Below are 21,908 nucleotides of genomic sequence, written 5' to 3'. Positions count from 1 at the left end.
ATACACATATATACAACTAGCATGTGGACTGGCCGTACCACTTTTTAATTTTTATGTTGCCAGAAGAATCTTTGCTAAGACTCAATGAATCCTACTTATAGAAAATTTGAACTGTCACCCTGTTTAAATCGTTCTGTTATCGCGCGGAAAACTTTAGTTTCGAGTAGTCGTTAGGACACTTGATCACACTAGGTTTTAGCCTAATAGCGACTGACTCATTATGAAATGGTTACGGGTAAAATCACCAATAGTTATTTTTTCCCATAATATTTTCGTATATGTTGTATCAGTTATCTTAACTGCATTGTTATTTGACGTTTCTAAGAATTGGCTTGAAAAATATTTTGTCCTGTTGAAAAATACACGTTTCTGATAATTTAATGTTTTACATTTTTTTTGATGGGTAAAATTGTATAGCAAAGGTGTCAATTACTATTTGTGATAGACATGAAATATTTTCGTCAAATGTTCGTTCTCCGACAGTTCGTTATATACATATCTCGGTTAATTGACGTGGCGTAGGATGAAGATTTAATATCAAGATATATTGAAGGATTAAATAAATAAAAATTGGATTTAAAAGCTTACTATTCTAACACTTGGATATTTCTTATGATGGATATGCTATGTTTTAATTTCATTATGTTTTTGACGACCACTTACCTAAATTTTTCATTTTATTTAATTATTGTTGGCGTTCACAGAAGCTTGCTCTCTGGAGCCTAAACAGGGAGGTTTTTGGGAGTGGTTTTGGCGCGGTATTTGGAAGTGAAGATATTTCTCAAATTGAAAATTTAATTGATAATCAGCTTGCTTTGTTCTTCAACTTTACTTGAAATCTATTTATTAGTAAAAAAAATATCGCTAATATAAAAAAAAATGCAGTTGAATTTTTGTAATCTAATGGATGAATATAAAATTAAAATAATCATGCACTTTTATTATCATTTTCCAGGTAGTGCAGATATGCCTCTGTGCGGACCTGGAAAGAAAACATGCATGTTGAACGCAAGTGGTGAGTACTAAAAATTATGCTAATGGACTCATAAAACATACGTTTTTGGGTATAGGGAAAACCATAGTTTCGGTATAATTTTAACTATTTTTTTTCTTTATTGAAACTATAGTATAGGGAATTTAATGATTTATGTTAAATAGTCTGTTTAGCATAGTAATATTTAAAAAAAAAATTGTAATCAGCCATGCACTTAATCTGCAGCAAAATATTAATTTTAGTTTTTTTAATGTTCTTAGGTACCATTAACTGAAGTAACTGTGAATATGTTATAATTTAGTTTAAATTGTTTGTTAAATACAACAATAAGTAAAACTAACAATGACGCATCGTCCGAAATCTAATGGATTAAAAAAAATCACCTTTGTATCCTTTCAACGATGCCAATAAAGAGTATAGGTTTGGAAAAGGAAGGGGTCAAAAATGCCAAAATTTAGGGGCGGTATCCGAGAAGCACGATTTATGGCTTTATTTCCCAACATATGAGTTTAAATAGATATAAAACTATTGGGTTTTTACGTAATAATTTTAATTCGTACTTACGTTTTTTTTTTTTTTTCGTAACTACATAGTAACTTACATCTTTACACAAACAGATATGAAAATATTTCTATCATGAAGGTGGTTGGTTCTAGTTTAGCCACCGAGGGAGTTGGCATAAAGTTTAGCCCCTGGAAACAGGCGCCGACGTTATGTGTGAAACATTGGTTGGTGGGAAAAATGCAAGGAAATAGAAAACGTCAAAAATTGTCCGGAAGTCTTAGTACATGTGCAAAGTTTCATCGAGGGCTGCTGAAACTGTTTTTTTTTTGGTTGGTGATTATAGTTCTAGGAAACGTGATATTGTACCGTATTAGCGTATGTACATACCTAACAATTTCATAGTATTACGTGAACAACAATTGAATACAAGTATACTGTTTAAACTGTAATTAAATAATGTTATACGTACCGTGAAAAGCACCGTAGTAATAGAGTATAAATTGAGAGTCAGGCAGAGTTTCCAGGGTGAATTGAGAGATGTACTTCAGCGACCGGCAGCCAGCTTGGGTGCGGTGACCTTGAAACTACAAAACGTTCTTTTTTGACGTGATAACGTCTTATAAATCGATGTACGCACGAAAAATTGTCACGTTCCGCCTGAGAAGAGCGTGCAAGAACCGGCCAACCACCGTGCGAGAAAATCTTCTATAATATCAAACAGGTATAGGCGGGCTTTTTCAACTAATTGTTCGTGATTATATTTAAACAAATTATTCAAATTAAATTTGCAAAAACTGTAAATAATATTTGAAAATTAAAAAGTATTCAATTTAACATCAATGTTTTCTTATAACGTTATCACGTAAAATTATCGTCCGCAAACCGACTTTACAGACAACCACCTTTTTTTGTCTAGTATGTCGGCTGGGTCAAGGTGAAACAAGGGCTCAAACGCAGACGTAGTATTTTGAGGATAGTTAACCGTTGTGAAGAAACTCTATCCGTCGAGAGCATGATTACTTTGTAGATATATTTCCACGGGAGATATCCGCTCGAAGCGGGACAGGAACATGGCGGAGTGTGAAGTGTCAGCCGAGGGGAAGCCTTTTCACAGACGAGAGAGCCAAGCGCCCGATCGTGCATCTTCGGTTTATTTTTGTTCATTGTAAATAAATATGGCGATGTTGATAAAAGGAAAAACCATAAACAAGGCAACGGTATTTATTTGTACGCCACCATATTTTTCGTTTGCCGTGTGTCCGTGAAAGTTTATTTTGGACAACTCATGATAACTAATGGTCAATTAGGTTAGGTTAGCTACTTTATAGATACTTTAAAACATTGTGGACGGTTGATTTGGTTAGTATAGCTACATTAAAAATACTGTGAAATCACGTAAATGGTTTCCTAGCCCTGGATAACTACATATTACAAAATTATTTGCTAAGCAACCATAAAATGATTTTACAGTATTCTTAATGTAGCTATACTTACCTAACATAACCAACCATCCACAATGTTTTAAAGCATTTATAATGTATCTAACCTATCCTGATCGACCGCAAAATTTAATGCCACACCGGTCTATACAATGAGATAGAACGGGCGTAAGACGTATGGGTAAGCTACATCCCAGATAAACACACCTGTTGTGCGGTGCGGGAGGGGGGGGGGGAAGCGAGCGTGAAGTTCGGGGGAACTTCGGGTGCGGCTCCCTCGTGTGTGGAATGGAGGTGTCCCGTCAGCCGAGCCGCCGAGGCCTTGCGCAGACGAGCTGATCCTGCGGGAGGTGGAGCGGGAGCTGGAGGGACAGCGGCGGGGCAAGGCCGCCTCGTGCGACTGCCTGCCCTCCTGCACCGCCGTGGCCTACGACGGCGAGACGTCCACAGCCTTCTTCTCCTGGGAGGACCTGGTGCGGGGCTACCTCATCAACACCAGCGAGGAGGAGTGGCACGGGTACCTCCCCTACTTGCGCTACTTCCCCTACACCTGCCTGCTTCGAGCCATCTTTGAATATATATATATATATATACTGTATAGAAGTCGCGAGTGGATAGGATTTACTCTACGTTTTTCAGGAGCGTATGACGAGCATCTTGGGAACTTCACCGCTGCAGTGCGCTGCCGTAACGCCCTGTATCGTCTTTGGTTGTTATTTACACGTCAGAGCGCAGCACTGTCGCCCGCTGTCATTTCCCCCGCACCCCACGCCCAACATTTACTGCAGCTCAAGGTCGTTCAACGGGAGTTTGTGCGTCACAAAACTGTAGGGATGAGAGGTGAGGGTAGAGGGTGGGTGGAGGACAACGCATGTTTGAGGGAGGGTGGGTAAGGGGTGTTTGAAAAGTTAGACACTTGTCTGCTAGGGACCACTAGAAGTCGATGCCCTAGAGATGGTGGCGATTGCGGCGGTGAATTAACCAACTACCTCAAACTGTATCAGAAATTTTAACCTGGGCGGGCGACTTCTATACAGTATATATATTCAAAGGATCCATCGACCAACCGCTCATTCGCTTCGTCAGAGAGATCTATTTAAATATTGGACCGGAAGGTTTAAAAAAGATATAAATCATTAAAAAAAATATCCACTTACTACTGTCTCGCTGCAGGAAAGGTTTTGATGGAGATTAAAAACTGACGGAAACTAGGTTCTACTGCGCAGCTTAGGTTCCCTCCTCCCTTCTTTGCGACAGAGAGGGGAGTGACGGAAATTCTCTGTCGCAAGGAAGGGAGGAGGGAACCTAAGCTGCGCAGTAGAAGCTAGTTTTCGTCAGTTTTTAATCTTCATCAAAACCTTTCCTCAGCGAGCTAGTAGTACATAGTTGAAATGGTAAAAATAAAAATGAGTGATTAGCCAGTTTTTTCTCATTAAGGACATTGAGTATCTAAAGCGTTAGTTATTTTCGTTATCATGATATATTCATGTTTAAAAATTATGAATATAATATTATTCATAATCACTTCCTTAAAACAAATGTGGATGTATGAATTATCAGGATATTTTCAGTGAATTTTGTTGTTGCTAAAATATTCGTCTGATGCAGAAAGAGCACATGCAATTTAATAAACATCACATAGCCTTTTAAATGTAAGGTTACCTTAAAATATAATGATTATGTTGAGAGAGGTGATAAAAGGATATACCTATTATTTAAGTGTTTTTTTTCTAATTCAATATTTATTTACATTAATGTTTCTCTGCAATGTGAAAACATCTAATTTTCTAGACACGCATGCCTCCGGCCCGTGTGCAAATACAGATGTGTAAGATTCTATTCATACGACAATGATAGAAATCTTAAAAAAACTCTGAGCTGGTAGTTTACCAGCACATTTTAATGTGATTGTAAGAATATTAAAGATTTTTGACGAGTAGTATATGATGTCCGATATTGGCCTAATGTATTTCTTATAGAAGTACGATTTTTTGTGTTGGCTTGGTTGTGGCTGGCCAATAGTGAGTATTCGGCCATGATCAGGAGTGTATGCCTCTCGGCGCCTATGATCGGGATTTCATTCGACCATCTTCGGCAACATTCGTATTTTTCAGCCGCAATCCTGCCCAATGAACGGGCAGTGCGTGATAACGAGCGAGCTGACAGCTGTGGCTCCAGTCACCCACCCCCGCAGCAAGCAAGCCCATCGGGTTACCTTCTCCAGCCCAAGAAACAGCCAGCCCTACAGTCATGGCAGAGCCACAACCAATATGCACTACTGGGAAACAGATACGAGTTTGAGTACCCTCTCATGGCAAATGCATGGACGCCTAGAGACCAGCTCCCACCCCAGAGGTCACCGAAGAAACAACACTCGGGACACAAGAAAGTCTGGTCGCAAGGACAGGTGAAGGAACAACCAGCTCCTAAGGACCCAGCCACCACCACTCCTCCCCGCAGCAATTCCAAACTAGTCGCTCCCGAGGAACAAGAGGCTAGCCAGATGCAGGTTGAGTCACCACCAGCAGTGCTGCCAACTGCTCCACCTCAGCCGAGTCCTGCGGAGTAGCCAGCGATGGGCCCGAGCGAATGTCTGAAGCTCGTGGACCAATCGAATGCCTTCACCCAGAACCCTAACCTGGCACACACTCTGGAACCAATGTGCCTCTTAATTGTCATTTGGTGTAATTCTTCCGATTCACTAAGAGGACAAAAGAAAAGCCACTACGGGCTTTGTGATAGCCTAAGCGCCCAGCTTTAATGCTGCATATCCTTAACATTGGCTCTGTCATTAATCATAACCCCGTAAACAGTATATTAAGTACCATCCTTTACTGGAATGCACGAGTGTACAGATCATTAAATATAATATTAAAATTACAGCAGCAAATGAAACTCATTTTATTACAGCTGATCGTCTCACGATCTTAAATTACAATGTTTATGTGCGCGACCGTGATACAAGGCTCCACAGTGATTCGCCCCTTACCACGCGCCTGTCCTCACACACACACAGCCTCGCGCCACTCAGCCGCACTCTCGCGGTCCCGTCGCTCCTCGTCGCGCCACTCTCGAGGGGGTCTCTCACCCTCTTCACTTCCCTTCACTCACAGAACTCTCGGAACTCTCGAAACTCCCGCGGTGGCCGGCGTCGTCACTTATATACCCGTGGCGTCCTTCTCGAATGGACGAGCTATTTTCTAAGAACAATTAACCAGCTAATAGAATACACAACTGTGGTGAGTCTGGGGTCTCAATTGTTCAAGTCAATAATGTCAAGGTGATCTCACAACAGGGGAAAAGGCAAGTAAACAATATTAAGTCAGGAGAAAAGGGGGAAAATGTTACAGTTTCCCTTTGCATAAATGCTGCTGGGAACATTTTTGTTCCTCCGCTCTTTGTTTTCCCTACATAACAAGGAGTAGATGCTGTTCTGAAAATATATGCTCCTCCTTGAAGTATTTTTGGAGCTGAGGAAAGTGGGTGCATCACTGCTATAGCATTCTTGAAATTGTAGGAATTGATTGTTTAGAGGACTCATCACACTCCCGTTCACATGATAAGCTTACCACCACACACTACACATAAGTTGCATCCATTAAATAGGGATGTTAGCGGCTTTTTAAAGAAGCATTCAATCAAGTTTACAGTGTCTAAATTAAGTAGTATCGACCTTTATAAATTGCTCAGAGGGATGTTGCTGGTGTGGTTAACACTGCCTGCACTTCAATCTGTAGAATGAATTTGGCACAGTTAGCTTTTGCGTGAACAGGACTTTGGTCTTTGAAACCAGGTGTGTTTACAGTTTTGGATTTCATTCCTTCCGAGCACTTTCGAGAGCCAAAGACTAGTAATGATGAAGCTACTCCAGTGACTTCAGAGGATCAACGCCAGTCTGCAACATTGGCGCCTTCTTGAAATTTGTATGTTTTTATCTGCATAGTTTCCATATCAGGACCGGCACTACTTCTTCCTCCATCTGAGCTTACTGAACTGCAGCCTCCATCGCTCTCTCCAAATAATCGGCCAGAACAGGGGAGTTTATCGGCTCTCACACGGACCATTCTGATTGAACAGCAACCGTAATATTCTACAGCTCTTACTCCAAAAATCTCAATGAACCCTAGCCAGGAACTTCATCACCAGCTGCCTATTCAATCTCATATATCAATGTTTTACTCACTTGTTCTTCGTCTGCTTCAGAAACTTAATTTTAACAAAATAATTGAAAATATACGTATAAACTTCCAAAAATTCTTCAGAAGTCAAAATGAAGAAAAAAAAGTCCAACGAACTCAACAATCAGTGGATACTTATTTAAAAACCTTATAAAGATCTACTCATGGAGAAAAAAAACCTGACAAAATAGAAAAGGTTAAAAGCAGAAACGAGGTCTGGAAGAAATGAAAAGATATGTGAAAAAATAAAGAAGATAGAAAGTTCGGGACTACTAGAGAAATATAAAGGAAGAAAGACGAGAAGAGCACTAGAAAACAATATAAAGAAACTAGACTTTTATGGAAATTCTAGCAGCAGAATGCCTAAAGAAGACAAAACCGAGTGTATCATTTATCATGAATCAATTGAAGAATACTAGGTGCAGTGAGTCAAAAGTAAAGGTTGGGCACATAGTGAATGTACATCTGCAGAAGGCATATTATAGTTTAGTTAAATGAATCATGCAATGGGGAATTCTGATTCAATGCAGTGTTAGTTTTAAAAAATATTACTACAGAACTCAGTTGCAAACATACAACCCTCACAGCAATACCTTCTGTATTCGTCAGTGCTATATGCATTGTGTTTTTTATAGTACTTTTTTTATCTTTGCATTGTGTTTTTTATAGTACTTTTTTATCTTCATCGTTGTGTTTACATCTTTGCTGCGTTGTCCAGGTTTGTTGTCTGCCTGCATTTAATCTGTCTGTCGTTTTAGCCCACTGTGTTCGTCCGTGTTGTTATATTATTTATCATTATTAAGTTCCTTCAATGGAATTCTTGTTCTGTCTGATATTTAGAGGTTGAACATTTATTTTGTCCGTGCTGTAGTCGTTATGTTGTCCATAATACTTGTTTATTTTCATCCTTGGTTCCGTTTGTCCATCATCATCTGCTTCAGTCTTGTTTTCTGTAAAATGTTTATCTTCATAATTCTTTCTTTTTTATTGTTTTTACTTTCGGAATTTTTCCACGAGAAACAGTGCCAAACTGCAAAGGTGTACGTCGAATAAATTTCATCAAATTAAGGAAAATTATATTTTAAATGTGACATTCGGAGAAAGTAAAATTATCCTTAAGCTTGTGTGAATAAATTTTGTCATGTTATTTTTTATTTTGAAAATTAATATTAGAATTTCTGTACGAATTTCGCTAAACTTATGTTAAGGGAAAATTTATTTTTAATTTTTGAATAAGTTATTATTTATTTTGTAATATTACTCGTTAAGAACTTAAAATTTTTAAAAGAATTGCTGGTCGGTACTGGATGAAAATTTCTTGCACTTTAAAAATAAAGCCTTTTTGTTTTTAGAATTAAAGATATTTCTAATGTAATTTAAGAAACATATATTTTATTAATAAATTACTAGTTAACGTTACATATTAATATCTTAAAATGCGGTATTAAAAAAACCTTTACCTAAATTAACAAAAAAAACTTTTGGTAGTTGGTACTGTAAGATTATCCCTCCACTAGTATTGAGTGAATAAAATAAAATTAAAAAATATAAATATATTTATAAATCAGAACACTGTGGTATACACGTGTTAAGACTATTGATTTAAAATTGGGTTAGTAGCCTAGCGGTCAAAGTCGCAATACTTTTAATCTGCAAGTCGTAGTTCGAATCCGCCCACAACCAAAATGGTTTTGACTTAATTTAAAAAAATTAGTAAACCGTCTTATGGACTAAAATATAGTATTCTTTTTACAGCATAAGCAGCCAATACAGGGGGGAAAAAAATGTGGCGTCCGCCAAAGGTAGAGTACCTCACATGTGACACTATCACAACTAGCAAACAATCGGGAAGGTTTAAAAATACGAATGTTGCCGAAGATGGTCGAAGAACTCCCGATCATAGGCATCGAGAGGCAAACACGCCCGAACATGGCTTAATACTCAAGATTTCCAAGACACCAATACACGACTAAAAATCGTGGTCCCATAAGAAATACATTAGACCGCTATCAGATCATATTAACTACTCCGACCCTAATATTACACTACTTGATTAGGCTGCAAACATTGCAGTCTTCAACGAGATTGGATTTTTTATGTTTTAAATGTAATTTGCTGTGACCTTAAGATCTAAACCACCATATTATTAGGCTATACAATCCATATGTACTTCCGCATAGACCACTAGTTTAATGACTGAGTGGAAAAATTAGTTTTATTTTACAGACCTGAACAAAAACTAGCAATAACTATTGAACATGGAATTCAAAATGGAGATTATTACCATTATTATTGTGAGCAATTTTTAGTTTTTTTTATGAAATTTTTATGCAAGAATCGTTTTTCTTAAGTACTCCTTTGAGATTGTTTATTACATGTTTAATATAAAGCAATTATTTTTTCATACCCTCAGTTAGCTATAGAATCTATATTGTGATTCAAGACGTAAAGGACAAAAATAAATCACTATTAAAAATACATGGTTCGACGATGAGACAGCACCAAACACTTACTCTGCCGGCCGTGTCTAGTATTAAGTTATCAGAGAAGTTATCTTGTTTGTTCTGTTCCAGGGCTAACATTGGGCGAGTGGTGATGTTTTTCAAGACGCCTCAATTCATCCCGAGTCGGCGCGCTGAAGTTTATGGGAATGCAGATTTTATAGGTAAAAATATATATATTTTTTAATGTTTTGCATTTTAGAGAAGATTTTTTGAGTGATTTAATATTAAGAGTAAAGTATTAATGTCAATTAGGAATTTTTTAAATTTTAATATAATGTATTATTACGTATTTTACGACACTATCACTGAACTACGAACTATGCACAATCTGGACTAAATAAAAACGTATATAGCTGAATAACCTACACAAAGACAATCTTTTTTTTTAAAACACATGTTTAGCACATTTCAAATTTTAATAGATTTTTTTTTAACTTTACGATTTCCGGCCTTTGTATTGCATCACACGAAGTAATACTATATAGATTCATTTCAATACATTTATAAGGTTTCCTTGCTGCTGAAAAAGTAGCAAAAATGTTATTACAAATTTAACCTTTAAAAATAAGAAAGAAGGCTATTCCCCCACACAGATGTTATTTGCATTTATGATGCCACTAAGCTGGCAACCACGCTCGGCTCGTTGGTGCTTGGTTCCGTGATCGACTAACATAGATCATCCTCGGCATGGTGCGTCGTGTTCATGATTCCCTTCCCCTCCCCTCTGTAAACCCCCGTCATTCTTCTTCAATATTCACTCACCCGGAAATATTGTGTGCGCTCGCGGGGTATTATTTTGTAAAGCCTTTTCACGGTCACGCGTGTCTCCTTCAGTTGCCACCTAGGTGCGGCCGAGAGTCATGCGCCAGTTCGAAAAAATGCCTCGGCAGATGACCAAGACGACATCAACACTAGACTGAAGTTCCTCAGTGTGTAGCCTCTCGTATTAAACACACGAGGGGAACAAGGAGTAGGAAGGGAAACAGAGTGTGGCGAAAAGTCATCCAAAACTATTACAGCTGAATACATTTATTACTGATTAAACAAGAAATTATTCATTACAACATTAATGACGAAAACGTAAATAGTTCCTATTTGCGGCGTGGCTCTGATTCGAAAGTCTGCGAACAGAAACATTTAACAATTATGAGACACGTGAATGCAGCTTAACACATCAACTTTACAATTGCCCGTGCCGCTTGGCGCTGGGTACACCGTCAAAGAAAAGCTAAGTTACAACGTACATAAATTCCCAGACTGTAAAAGAAAATATATTGTTGACCTCTGTCAATGAACAAGTTACCAAACATCAGTAACTAAAATAATACTATTTGTACACGTGATGACTAATACATATAGCATGTATTTGCGTAGGTACGCAGACCTCTAATAATTACTCTAACAGCTCGTCGACTCTTGTCGACACGTATTTCTGCGGGCAAGTCGATGCATGGATTACCAGTGACTATCTGCGCAAACTATCTTAGCGCCAGAAATGCTCGTCGGTGTGGGCACTGGGTTTATTCTTCGGGTGTCACTGCCCTGTTTCGCACCTAAGTGCTGTATGTCCAGTCGGTAGTCAAGTCTTTCCTCGGGACTCACAGCTCACACCGCCGTCTCCAAGCCTTGCCTCCGTCACCACCGCCCCTCTTCTCACTCTAAGTTTTCTACCCACTCGGTCTATAAGTGTCTACGACGAAACAGTACTTTACCAAGTGGTAGCTTCTTCCAACGGGCAGCGTGACGGCAGACCGGCGAGACGTGTTGACGGTGTAGCTTCCTTCCGCAGCCAAGGCCGGCAGGTTTTTTTTTTTTTTTTTTTAAAGGTTTGACAAGTCAAGTATCACCTATTGAGTAAGGTACTCACTCGTGTAAATTACACGATCCCACCACCTACAGTTGGGTTCAAACGCTCCAGCTCTTGGAGCTCTTTCGTAAACACTGCTACGAGCGGGGGAAATAAAGCAAAGAATGAAAATGAGGTATTACCAGCAAAGGTATAAGATGCTGGGAAAATTTGGAAAACCCAGCCCGCAGCCATGGTGGAGGGGCAGCAAAAAAGAAACAAAATGACATTTCGCCAACAAAAGAAAGAAAGAAAGTGGCACGGGGCAAAAGAAAAACCGATGCTGATGAACAGGTAGGGCGGTCAGCAAGAAGCCACGAGGAAAATAATCTTCACGTTAGAAGGGAGCAGGCAAAGTCATGCCAATGTGAGGAGGACAGGCCGTGGTTCGTCACTAAGGTCAAAGGGGATCTTGCAGCAGAAAATCACGAATGCGGCGATGAGCATGTGGTGCCGCGACGTCATAATCGCCGATGGCCGCAATCACCGGGATGGTATGCCGGCGGATCTTCCGGAAGAAAGAGGCAGCAATCATTCTAACCCGCTCCTGCGGGGAGGGCACATTCCCCAGTCGGTAGAGAAGGCGGACGGCAGTACGGAGCGGCCAGCCGAGGACGGTGCGGAGTCCGCGGTTGTAGCCGGAGTAAACGGGCCGCTTACAGTACTCCGGCACGTACGCCCAGACAACGGCGCCGTACATCAAGATGGGCAGGATGAGTGATGCCCACAGCCGGAGACGGGTATCTTGGTCCAGAGGGCAAGCGGGCACAAGGAGAGGGCGCACCGAACGGAGAGCAGAACGGGGAAGGCCAGCAGGGCCTCCGGCTGGTGTCGCTGGTGGTCGCGACGAGTCTCCTCCCTCAACGCAAAATGGGCCCCCTTTTATACTCTGCGAACTGCTAGTATCAAACATGGCAGATTGTTCTCGGTCGGGGCAACCGGAACCGGCGCCTGCGGCGATGTCCGGTTGGCAGCCCGCCAAAACGAGCCTTCCCGAGGGCTGCCGAGCGGCTCCGAACGTCATGCGCGCAGCGCGCGAACACTTGCTTGTGCTGGTTGCATCGGCGCGCGGTTAGGCGCCGCGCGACTTATTTGCTGTGCGTAAGCGGAGCACACGCAACAAGTGAAAGAATACTTCTTCTTCGCTGCAGACAAAGAGCCTGCCCAGATCAGCGGTTCTCAACTCCAGGATCCGTACGAGACCAAACCTCGCGTGCCATTTCAGAGACCGACCCACCTTATCTGAGCGATCGGCGAAGCGGGACAGAAAACTCAGCGCTGCGAGAAAGTTCCACTCACCAGACGAGATGCAACAGGCCCTGAAGGTAAAACGGTGAACACTCGATCGAACGACTACAAAAACCCGCACACCATGCGGGTTTTAACGCGAGACTCCAGCGCGGTGGTACCTGGCCGCCCGAACACTGAACCAGGCAGTCTGCCTGCTGGCCAGGCAATCAGGCTGCCCACACAGCCTGCACGCACCTCTGCAAGGCAGTGTTTGCCTGCGTAAACACCGGGACGGCTGCAGACACGACGCTGACGGGTCGTTACCACAACACCGACAGCTATAAAACTGCTGTGTACCACAACGCCGAAATAAAAACTGAATGAATTTGCGTGTGTTTCTTAAATTCACCTTAACGCCGAAATACCACAATCAAACCTAACCTAACCTAACCTAACCTAGCGTAATGTAACCTAACTTTACCTAGCCTAACCTAACCTAGTCTAACCTAACCTAACCTAACCTAACCTAGCGTAATGTAACCTAACTTAACCTAGCCTAACCTAACCTAGTCTAACCTAACCTAACCTTTGTGGCAGTCCTGCAATGACATTTTTCGGCGTTAGTGTATTTCGGCGTTGTGGTAATTCGGCGTTGTGGTACACAGCAGTTTTCTATCTGTCGGCGTTGTGGTCAATTTGGCATTTCGGCGTCGTGGTTTTTCGGTGTTGTGGTGCGTCTCCGACGTTGACAACCACGCAACAGCAGCACCCAGACGGCACCACCAGCTCCGGCGACGACCGAGGGACCAGCACACAGGCTGTCGTCCAGGCGGAGGCCAGGGCAGGGGAACCCACTACTCCGACCTGCCGACGCAGGAAGAGCACAGAGGCCGCCAGCCGACTGGAGTGACGCGGTGCTGGCTCATCTCCAGCCTCCACTCGGCCGCTGGAGGCTGGCTGGACATCCCGGCAGATGGCAGTGCCACACGTCGGGCAACGTCGCACAGTGCTGGAGCCGGCAGCAGTGTCCCGCCTGCATAGTGGGCCGAGGGGTGTCGTTCCCTCCGCAGGCCAGACCCCGGCACTCCAGGATGTTGTGGTCCATGGTCTAGGAGTAGGAGTCACAACACCTATAGCACACACCAGAATAAAAAAAATTAAAATAACACAGCACCCTTGAACCCACCGCATAATGGCACACCACAATTCGTGCAAAAACTAGCAAGCATTAAAATAAAGAAAATTTCACACTGCTAAAAAATTAAAACTGAAGCTTGGCCACGCTGCTGCAGAAACGTGCAACTGCGCTGTCAACCAGCCAGCCATGGGTAGAGGGAGTCGTGCCCTCCTCACGGCCTAGGCTTTTTCCTCAGTAAAGTGAGATCAGGAGTGCCAAGCATTCCACGAGCACATCGCGAAAACCAAAGTAAAATTTACCAAAAAAATTGGTTGTCTGTAAAGTCGGTTTACGGACGATAGTTTAACGTGACAACGTCATAACAAAACATTGATGAAATGATTGATTACTTTTATGAATAAAATTGAATTTTTTTATTGAATTATCACTATTTTAATGGATACAAAGAAGGAGTAAAATCAAATCTACAATTTAATTGATACTTTTACTTTTATTTGCACTCATTAATTCAAATATGTTTATTACTTTAACGAAGAGATTATTTTAACTATAACTTTTATACAAGTTTTCTATTTAATTTCTTCCAATCTGTGTTATTCTGTTAAGGATAGGACGATGATAGGAAAAGTAGGAAACGAATGGGAGTGTTTCAAGTTTAATGTGCCTCGAAATAGTCAAATCGATGGTTGTTCCAATCGAGTGGAAGAGAGATAGATGCGGCGCGAGCGTACAATTAGCGTAACGGGACACAGCATAACGGGACAATATGCGTAACGGGACACTTTTTCGTGCGTGCAGCCGGCGTTCATTGATTTGTTAGACCTTGTCACGTCAAAAAAAAATATTACAATTTCGCCAGCAACGTGTGGATCCCCGCGCGACCGAGATGCTTTTCTTTACCGTCCGCAACAGCTCCGATCCAAACCGAACTGCTCCGACTCACAAGTTATAAAAGCATGCTTGCGCCTTTTTCCCTTATGGGTTGAATTTCGCAAACTATAAAGTGGTTTGTAGTTTTTAAATTGTTTTATTCGTAGGAAAAATAATTTCTTATCGTTGATTATTTTTAGAGACATAATTAATTATTTTAAAGCAATATATACACGATTTTCATCACCTTAGGAGTGGAACTCTTACTTATATATAGCCCAGTTTTTAAGTTAGCCAGAAACTTTACTAATAAAAACTAACATTAAATTTGTACGCAAAACATCAATAGAAATAATATTACATAAGGACTGAAATAATATTATAAATACGCTTGGTAATGTGTAAATTCAATCAAATTAAAATAAAATAAAAATTCAATACTAATATAAAAACAAGTTTAAAATAAATAATTTAATTTAGTTAAATAATCTATATAAATTTCAGTTAAAATAAAAATAATAGAAATGCTAAACGTTTATTAAAATATGTTATTTAAATTTATTTAATAAATAATAACGTAATATTTTGTAATGCAATAAATTGTACATAAAAAAATATAAACTAAATTTAATAAATACACTTGATTAAAAATACAATATCATTCAATAATATTCACAGCAAATAGAAGTTTTTAATTATTTAGACCAGTATTCAATAATAATCACTAGAGAATAAAATTTAAAAGCAAATGTTAAATTTTATTTATATGTACCTTTTTCTTATATTGTAAACTTTTCGTTACATGGTCCGCGCGCATCGCAAAAATGCATTCTCATCATTTTTTTTTTCATAACGCGCCCAAATAATTATAACAAAAATATTCTATGAACTCATAAATGCTCTCTGGCACACCAAACTAACCAACCCAGCTCTACCTACTAGTTTCAAATAACCTTGCAGGTCGGATAAATTACCTGTACGTCCGCGTTCAATTTTCACGAACTTTAACAAAACTAATCAGCCCCATCAGCCCCCTAAGATTCTCTGCCATTCTCCTGTGCCATCCAAGGCGTACAAATCACACAGTAAAGCATAAAAGACATGAAACAACATTCAGTTGTAAATATAGATATTTTTTTTGTTTCATATCTACTACTGGCATTCCCTCGGGGGAGACATTTCTACGTTATGTTGACTCGCCCGGTCTTTTACCGACTGCTTGGGGTCGCGGTAGTCTTCGGCAGCTAGTGCAGACACTCGTTACTAACCAGTGTATATTTATTTATTCACCAGCCTGACCACACGATTATATCTTTGAATATATATACTGTATAGAAGTCGCCAGCCCAGGTTAAAATTTCTAATACGGTTTTGAGGTAGTTGGTTAATTCACCGCCGCAATCGCCACCATCTATAGGGTATCGACTTGTGGTGGTCCCTAGCGGACAAGTGTCGAACTCTTCAAACACCCCTTCCCCCTCCCGTTGAACGACCTTGAGCTGCAGTAAATAATAGGTGGGGGGTGCGGGGAATGACAGCGGGCGACAGTGCTGCGCTCTAACGTGTAAATAACAACTAAGACGATACAGGGCGTTACGGCAGCGCACTGCAGCGGTGAAGTTCCCAAGCTGCTCATCATACGCTTCTGAAAAACGTAGAGTAAATCCTATCCGCTCGCGACTTCTATACAGTATATATATTCAAAGATTATATACGGGAGTGTCGGCATGATTCACCTGAACATGAACATATGGGCTAGCTATATCCATGCACGTGTCTGAAGGTTTTTTTTTGGAGCGGCTCGGTCCACATGCCTCTCCCGAGGGTAATTATGGCACTTGATCTTCCAGCACACTTGCAAGCCTCTATCGCTCACCATCGCGACACTACATCACGCCAGTTAGCCGACCCGACCGGCGGGGAGCTTCCTTCCCACGCTGACGGCACGAAAACTTAACTTTAACATCACACAACATTCCAGCACACACACAGGCCCGTGTGCCAAACCTATCGCACAATACACGCACCCCGCCGGTTTATCCAAACGATTTTAACAAATGTGTGGGGCGCATCTGAAATAATGCACATTGCGAGATATAAAAAAATATCGGTTTCTGGTCCCTCTTATACTAAGTGCCCCGGATGGCAAGTGATGAATCAGCGGTCTCCTGCTTATTACTGGTTTTTGAACGAGTGTCATATTTGCGGATGGCAGTGCTGCAGAACGTATGGTTTATAGTACATTAGAGTAATTTATTAGAGTTGTAATTTTTTTATGCTGTTCAATTTAGTTTTAGCTGCCACATTGAAGAAATTATGTTTCTATTTAGTGTTTGAAAACTATCTTCGTTCAACAGTTAGTCTTGGCGTGTACATATTTGACACTCACGATCGGTATTCTGTCTGGCACTTATGTCCTTATCTTTGCCTTCTAGGGAATTTTTGGGAACTTAGGTTTCACGGGCTGTAAGAGGCCATTTTAATATTCATTACTTGGCCATGTTTGAGTTTTTCACCCATTGTATATGATAAACAAATCACCTGGATCATAGGTTGTACATGGTTTTATGTTTTAGTTTTCTTATTCATTTTTGCATTACTGCATTCACTTAACGTTATGTTTACATACACTGTAATTGATATAATTATGGTAGTCATGAATTAAGTGTGTCTGTACGATCTAATAATGTCTATTGTCTTATCTGTCCTGCTTAGTGAACTGTAGCTAATGTGGTAGGCTACATCTGGCGACCTTTTGTCCACCGGACTCTTGACTTCACACGTGCCGCGTGAGATTTTCATTCTGCCTACTTACACATCTTTATATTCCTTCTGATTGATGTCCATTTGAAATTATAAAAATATTAATTTTTGTTATTATTGGAGTTATACTCCCATGTTAACTTGTCAATTTTTTTTATGAAATAAAAGAATGTCGTTTTTTAAATTTAATCTATTCTTACGATTTATATTTAACACACTTTCTATGTTTTAAAGTTTCCCTAACAGAAGGAAATTTTTGTATTGGGTATTTGGTATAGTTGTATCGTAGCAGCGGGTCGAAGCCTCCTTTGCCGCGCATAGAGCGTCGGTACGCTTCAATCTGGTTGAATGCAATTTGGGTCATTAATTTGGCTACACGAAATATAATAAGAGGACTAATTTAATTTTTTGTTACGGAAACGTCGCTTTAATGTAGAATTAGTGCGTTAAGATTTTAAATTAAGAAATTTTAACAAAACGTTTGGGAATGTTTGTTAAATTCCATCACTTACAGGCAAAAACCAGGTAGAAAATAAATTTCAGATAATAAAATCTACAGATATATTTTTATTTTATCTTTGGATCTTTAAAATAGAATTAATGTATCCATTTACTCTGATTAAGTAAAATTCAGCAAAAAATAAATTAACGCGGAATAAATTAAATTTTTTTTTGAAATTATTCTAAATATTAAAATTATATAAATATATTTATGATATCTGATCCCCTATCTAAACTCTCTAACATTTTCCATGTAATATTCGTATACATAGTACAAAAAAGAAAACCCCAGTATTATATATAATTAAAAATATTATATAAATGTATTTTTATTCCTTGTAAGCAAATAATTTTTTTTTATAAACTTGCATTAATCTGGCTTATTTTCAAAGGTATTTTTAAATTAAGTTGTATGTGTGTTTCAGCTAACTGCGGTGGCTTGCTGGGCCTGTTTCTCGGGTTCAGCGTCATAAGCGTAGTGGAGATATTCTACTACCTCACCATAAGACCGTGCTTGAACGTCAATCTGAAGAAAGTGTTCTGCACGAATAAGGGAAACACAATCGCCTTGAGAGACATGAACGCTGGCTTGGAGAGTCTGGATGCAATTTTCTGAACTTAAATGACTTAACAACCTGTAATATTATCATATCAAATTGCAAGTTAAGAGGGTATATTCATTGCAGGTCATTATTTTATATTTACCATATTTACCTTTATAATCTTGCATCAGTTCACTGGCACATTTTGGCGCCTCTTTTGGCAGTTTATTCCCACGCTGCCTTTGATAATACCTCTTAACTGCGTTTGCCTTTTATTATTTTTAGGCATGTTGTTAAGGCGATTGGTGAATGGTAAAATACCGTCACAGCTCCGAAAACAATTAAATTGGGATCAGTTGACCTCTAAAGTGTTTGTATGCCTCTGTAGGTCGCCGTTATTGTGTAGGGAGGTCAGGAGCTTAGTTCCAGCGCGTCAGTGGTGAGACGGCATTCAGACGGGGAGGGTGTATGTGGTGCTCGCCCCGTGGCCTGCCATCTATGAGGAACCAGCAGAAGCTCGCTCTCACTCCCACACACAGCTGATAGAGTTCTACCACGGGCGGGGGAGAGGAAGTCTTCACCAGTCCTTCGCTTCTGTCCAAGAGAGGAGGGCGGCGGCTTGTGTCCTGGTGTCGGCTGCCCACGTCTAAGATAACCTTTGCGATTATAGTTCGAGGAGCTGGATCATGTTTAGGTGGTCGATTTTACAAGCCACTGTACTATACCACATCGTGAAACATGGTTATAACTGTAAGCTTTCCCATTCATAAATTCGGCAATAATACGCATTATAGCCTATGGAATGGTAAGTACAGAGCGGTGGCCAGCAGAGGCGGTATTGAGGTACTCCAGCTCAGCCGTTGCCTTGACAACAAGCTTGTGGCTGTTGAGAGGATATCTTAGAGTGAATTGTGATGTTATGTTACTTGTATGTTTCGGCAATTGACTATTAAATAAAAAAGAAATTATAATTTACCTGTATTTTCTTGAGAGAATAGTTACTTATGTTTACCTCTACAATAAACAATAAACAAACAAACAATAACAATAAACAATAAACAATACAATACAATACAATACAAAGAAATGGAGTACGACAAATTTATTGTGCAAAACCAATTGATTTTATTTAATTGAACACAGCATTTACATTCACATGTTACATTAAGATATTAAATACTTGATTACAGGAACAAAACTTAAATGTATATATATATACATAATTTTATATATATATATAGATATACATAATTTTTTATATATATATATATATACAGCCACATATTACGAAGAATTAAAAATGAAAACACATATATTGTATTAACCTAAAAACAGACAGTACAGTAGAATTTATAAAATACGAAAAAATAACTGTAAATATTAACTTATTAAAGCAAAACAAATTTAAATGTAAACAAGTATCATCTACACCCAAGCTTCGCCCAATCACTTGTAAATAAGCCAAATTTATCAGAAATTATCAATAACACCAGGAAGACCCGGCCTAAGACTCAGCAAGATCTCAATATACCGCGCCAAAGTTGCAGACTACAAGGTTGACCGAAACTTCAGGGAAAGTTGTAAAATTTTCATCTCTCATAAATCTGTTAGTGACTCCTATATCACTCACTCATTCACTTATCATAATTACCTTACCATACGGTAAAAATATGCCCTAAGGAACAATTAACATAATCCTATAGATCATGACAAACTGTGAAAGTATATAATTTGCTAAAACAACGTAACGTTTTACATTTAGCCCTCTGCTATTTAATAAGAGGGTGTAACAAATATGAAATATAATATATTATTCACTTAAAACACATTCATAACAGTGCAAGAGAATCTGAGCATAAAAAGAGGAAAGTATAAAAATAATTATTTATGAAATATTTTGGAGAATATTTCACTCAACCAAACCGAGAAATCTGTCACATTAGTAAAATATTTAGCTTGCAAATTCGGCAGAAACCGACATCTAATACTAATTCAACTGTCCTGATTGAAATATTCCAGGTATCCTCAAAACCCTGCAAGGCAGATGCTTAAATGTTTTCCAAGCAGATTCTTCAATAAAATACTCTAAAATGTACAGAATAGCTTGATCCATCAGTTCCTAATTTAGCTTAGCTGGTACTGGCGATGGTTCCTGGTTCTGGAGCCGAGAACTAAACAATGACCGACCGCCCTAACGTCATTGCGGCAATACTGGATGACCTTTACCTATAAATTTGACCTTGAATTGGCCCTTAACCTTGACCATGAACTTGGACCTTTACCTTAAAATATGACTTGAATTTTGACCTTTACATTTGATCTTGAACATGACTTTGACCTTTGATCTCAGTCGCCAAATTGGATTCTGCCCCAGTCTCTGAATGTTGCAGTTTTCGTAATGGTCGCCATCTTAAATGCTAAAAACATGTCTGTCATGTTGGATCTGAATTAACAACCACTTTTTTTTTAGTTTCTGACATCATGCCCACCATCTTGATTTCGTCTGCTGGACGCCACCATCTTAGACGATATTACGGCCGCCATTTTTTTTCTATATTTTCTGGAGGCCAAAATCTTGGATTACGTTATTTTGGTCGCTCTGTCTCATGCACATAAAGTCGATGATCCAAGAACTACCAGATATGCTATGGTCCTTATCAACACATTAAATTAATTTTTTATACAAAATATAATGGATGAGCTGTGATTCCAACTATCAGATTTATGACGTCAGGATTGGAAAACCTACGGCTTTAACCTCACGGCCATTGAGTTATTTACCAGACTGAGAATTAATTAAGTTATAAAAAAGTAAAATACATATTTGGAAATGTAATTTTTTTAATTTGAAGGAATAATAGCATGACGCACTAGAGGGCATGTCCACTATATTTATTTCCAACTAGCTAAACCCGGCCACGCTTTGCTGTGGCACAGTTTAATATTAATTCATTGTTTAATTTAATATTTTACTGTGCATGGCTGTGGAATGTAATAGAAGAAATAAAAATGTGTTTAGCTTAAATATTTTTATTGTAAAGCTAATGGAAGGACTACATTCCTTGTTTTCCCATTTTTTGCATAAACATATAGATCAGATGGTTTACCGACTCTGGAGCACCCGACATATAACTGTCCATGAGAGAAGCATTCATTTTCTAAATTCAAACCGCACACTTGCAAAGATTGTCCTTGTGCTTTATTGATGGTCATAGCGAACGCAAGGCGTATTGGAAATTGAAGTCGTTTGAACTCGAACGCCATATCTGTCGGAATAAGTGGCATTCGTGGAAGTAATACGTCTTCACCTTTATGAAGTCCAATCAAAATTGTTGCTTCAATAAGATTATCCATTAATTTTTTAACTACTAATCGTGTACCATTACATAATTTAGGCTG

At 39.4% G+C, this 21,908-nt stretch overlaps 1 protein-coding gene across 1 annotated transcript in view; it reads left to right on the top strand.

Annotated features, from left to right (window-relative positions):
- LOC134542723 (pickpocket protein 28-like) overlaps nucleotides 1-18,583 on the top strand; it is a 42,890-nt gene extending 24,307 nt beyond the window's left edge. Inside the window, exons 15-18 of the mRNA XM_063387197.1 lie at nucleotides 956-1,015; nucleotides 3,268-3,454; nucleotides 9,689-9,780; nucleotides 18,393-18,583. Of these exons, the coding sequence (XP_063243267.1) occupies nucleotides 956-1,015; nucleotides 3,268-3,454; nucleotides 9,689-9,780; nucleotides 18,393-18,583 (530 nt within the window). The remainder of the gene's footprint in view (nucleotides 1-955; nucleotides 1,016-3,267; nucleotides 3,455-9,688; nucleotides 9,781-18,392) is intronic.
- The last annotated feature ends 3,325 nt before the right edge of the window (nucleotides 18,584-21,908 follow it).

The sequence above is a fragment of the Bacillus rossius genome, assembly GCF_032445375.1.
Source record: "Bacillus rossius redtenbacheri isolate Brsri chromosome 9 unlocalized genomic scaffold, Brsri_v3 Brsri_v3_scf9_1, whole genome shotgun sequence".
NCBI classification, from domain to species: Eukaryota; Metazoa; Arthropoda; class Insecta; order Phasmatodea; family Bacillidae; genus Bacillus; species Bacillus rossius.
Note: the sequence above shows the minus strand (reverse complement) of the source record. Positions and strands in the feature narration are given on the sequence as shown.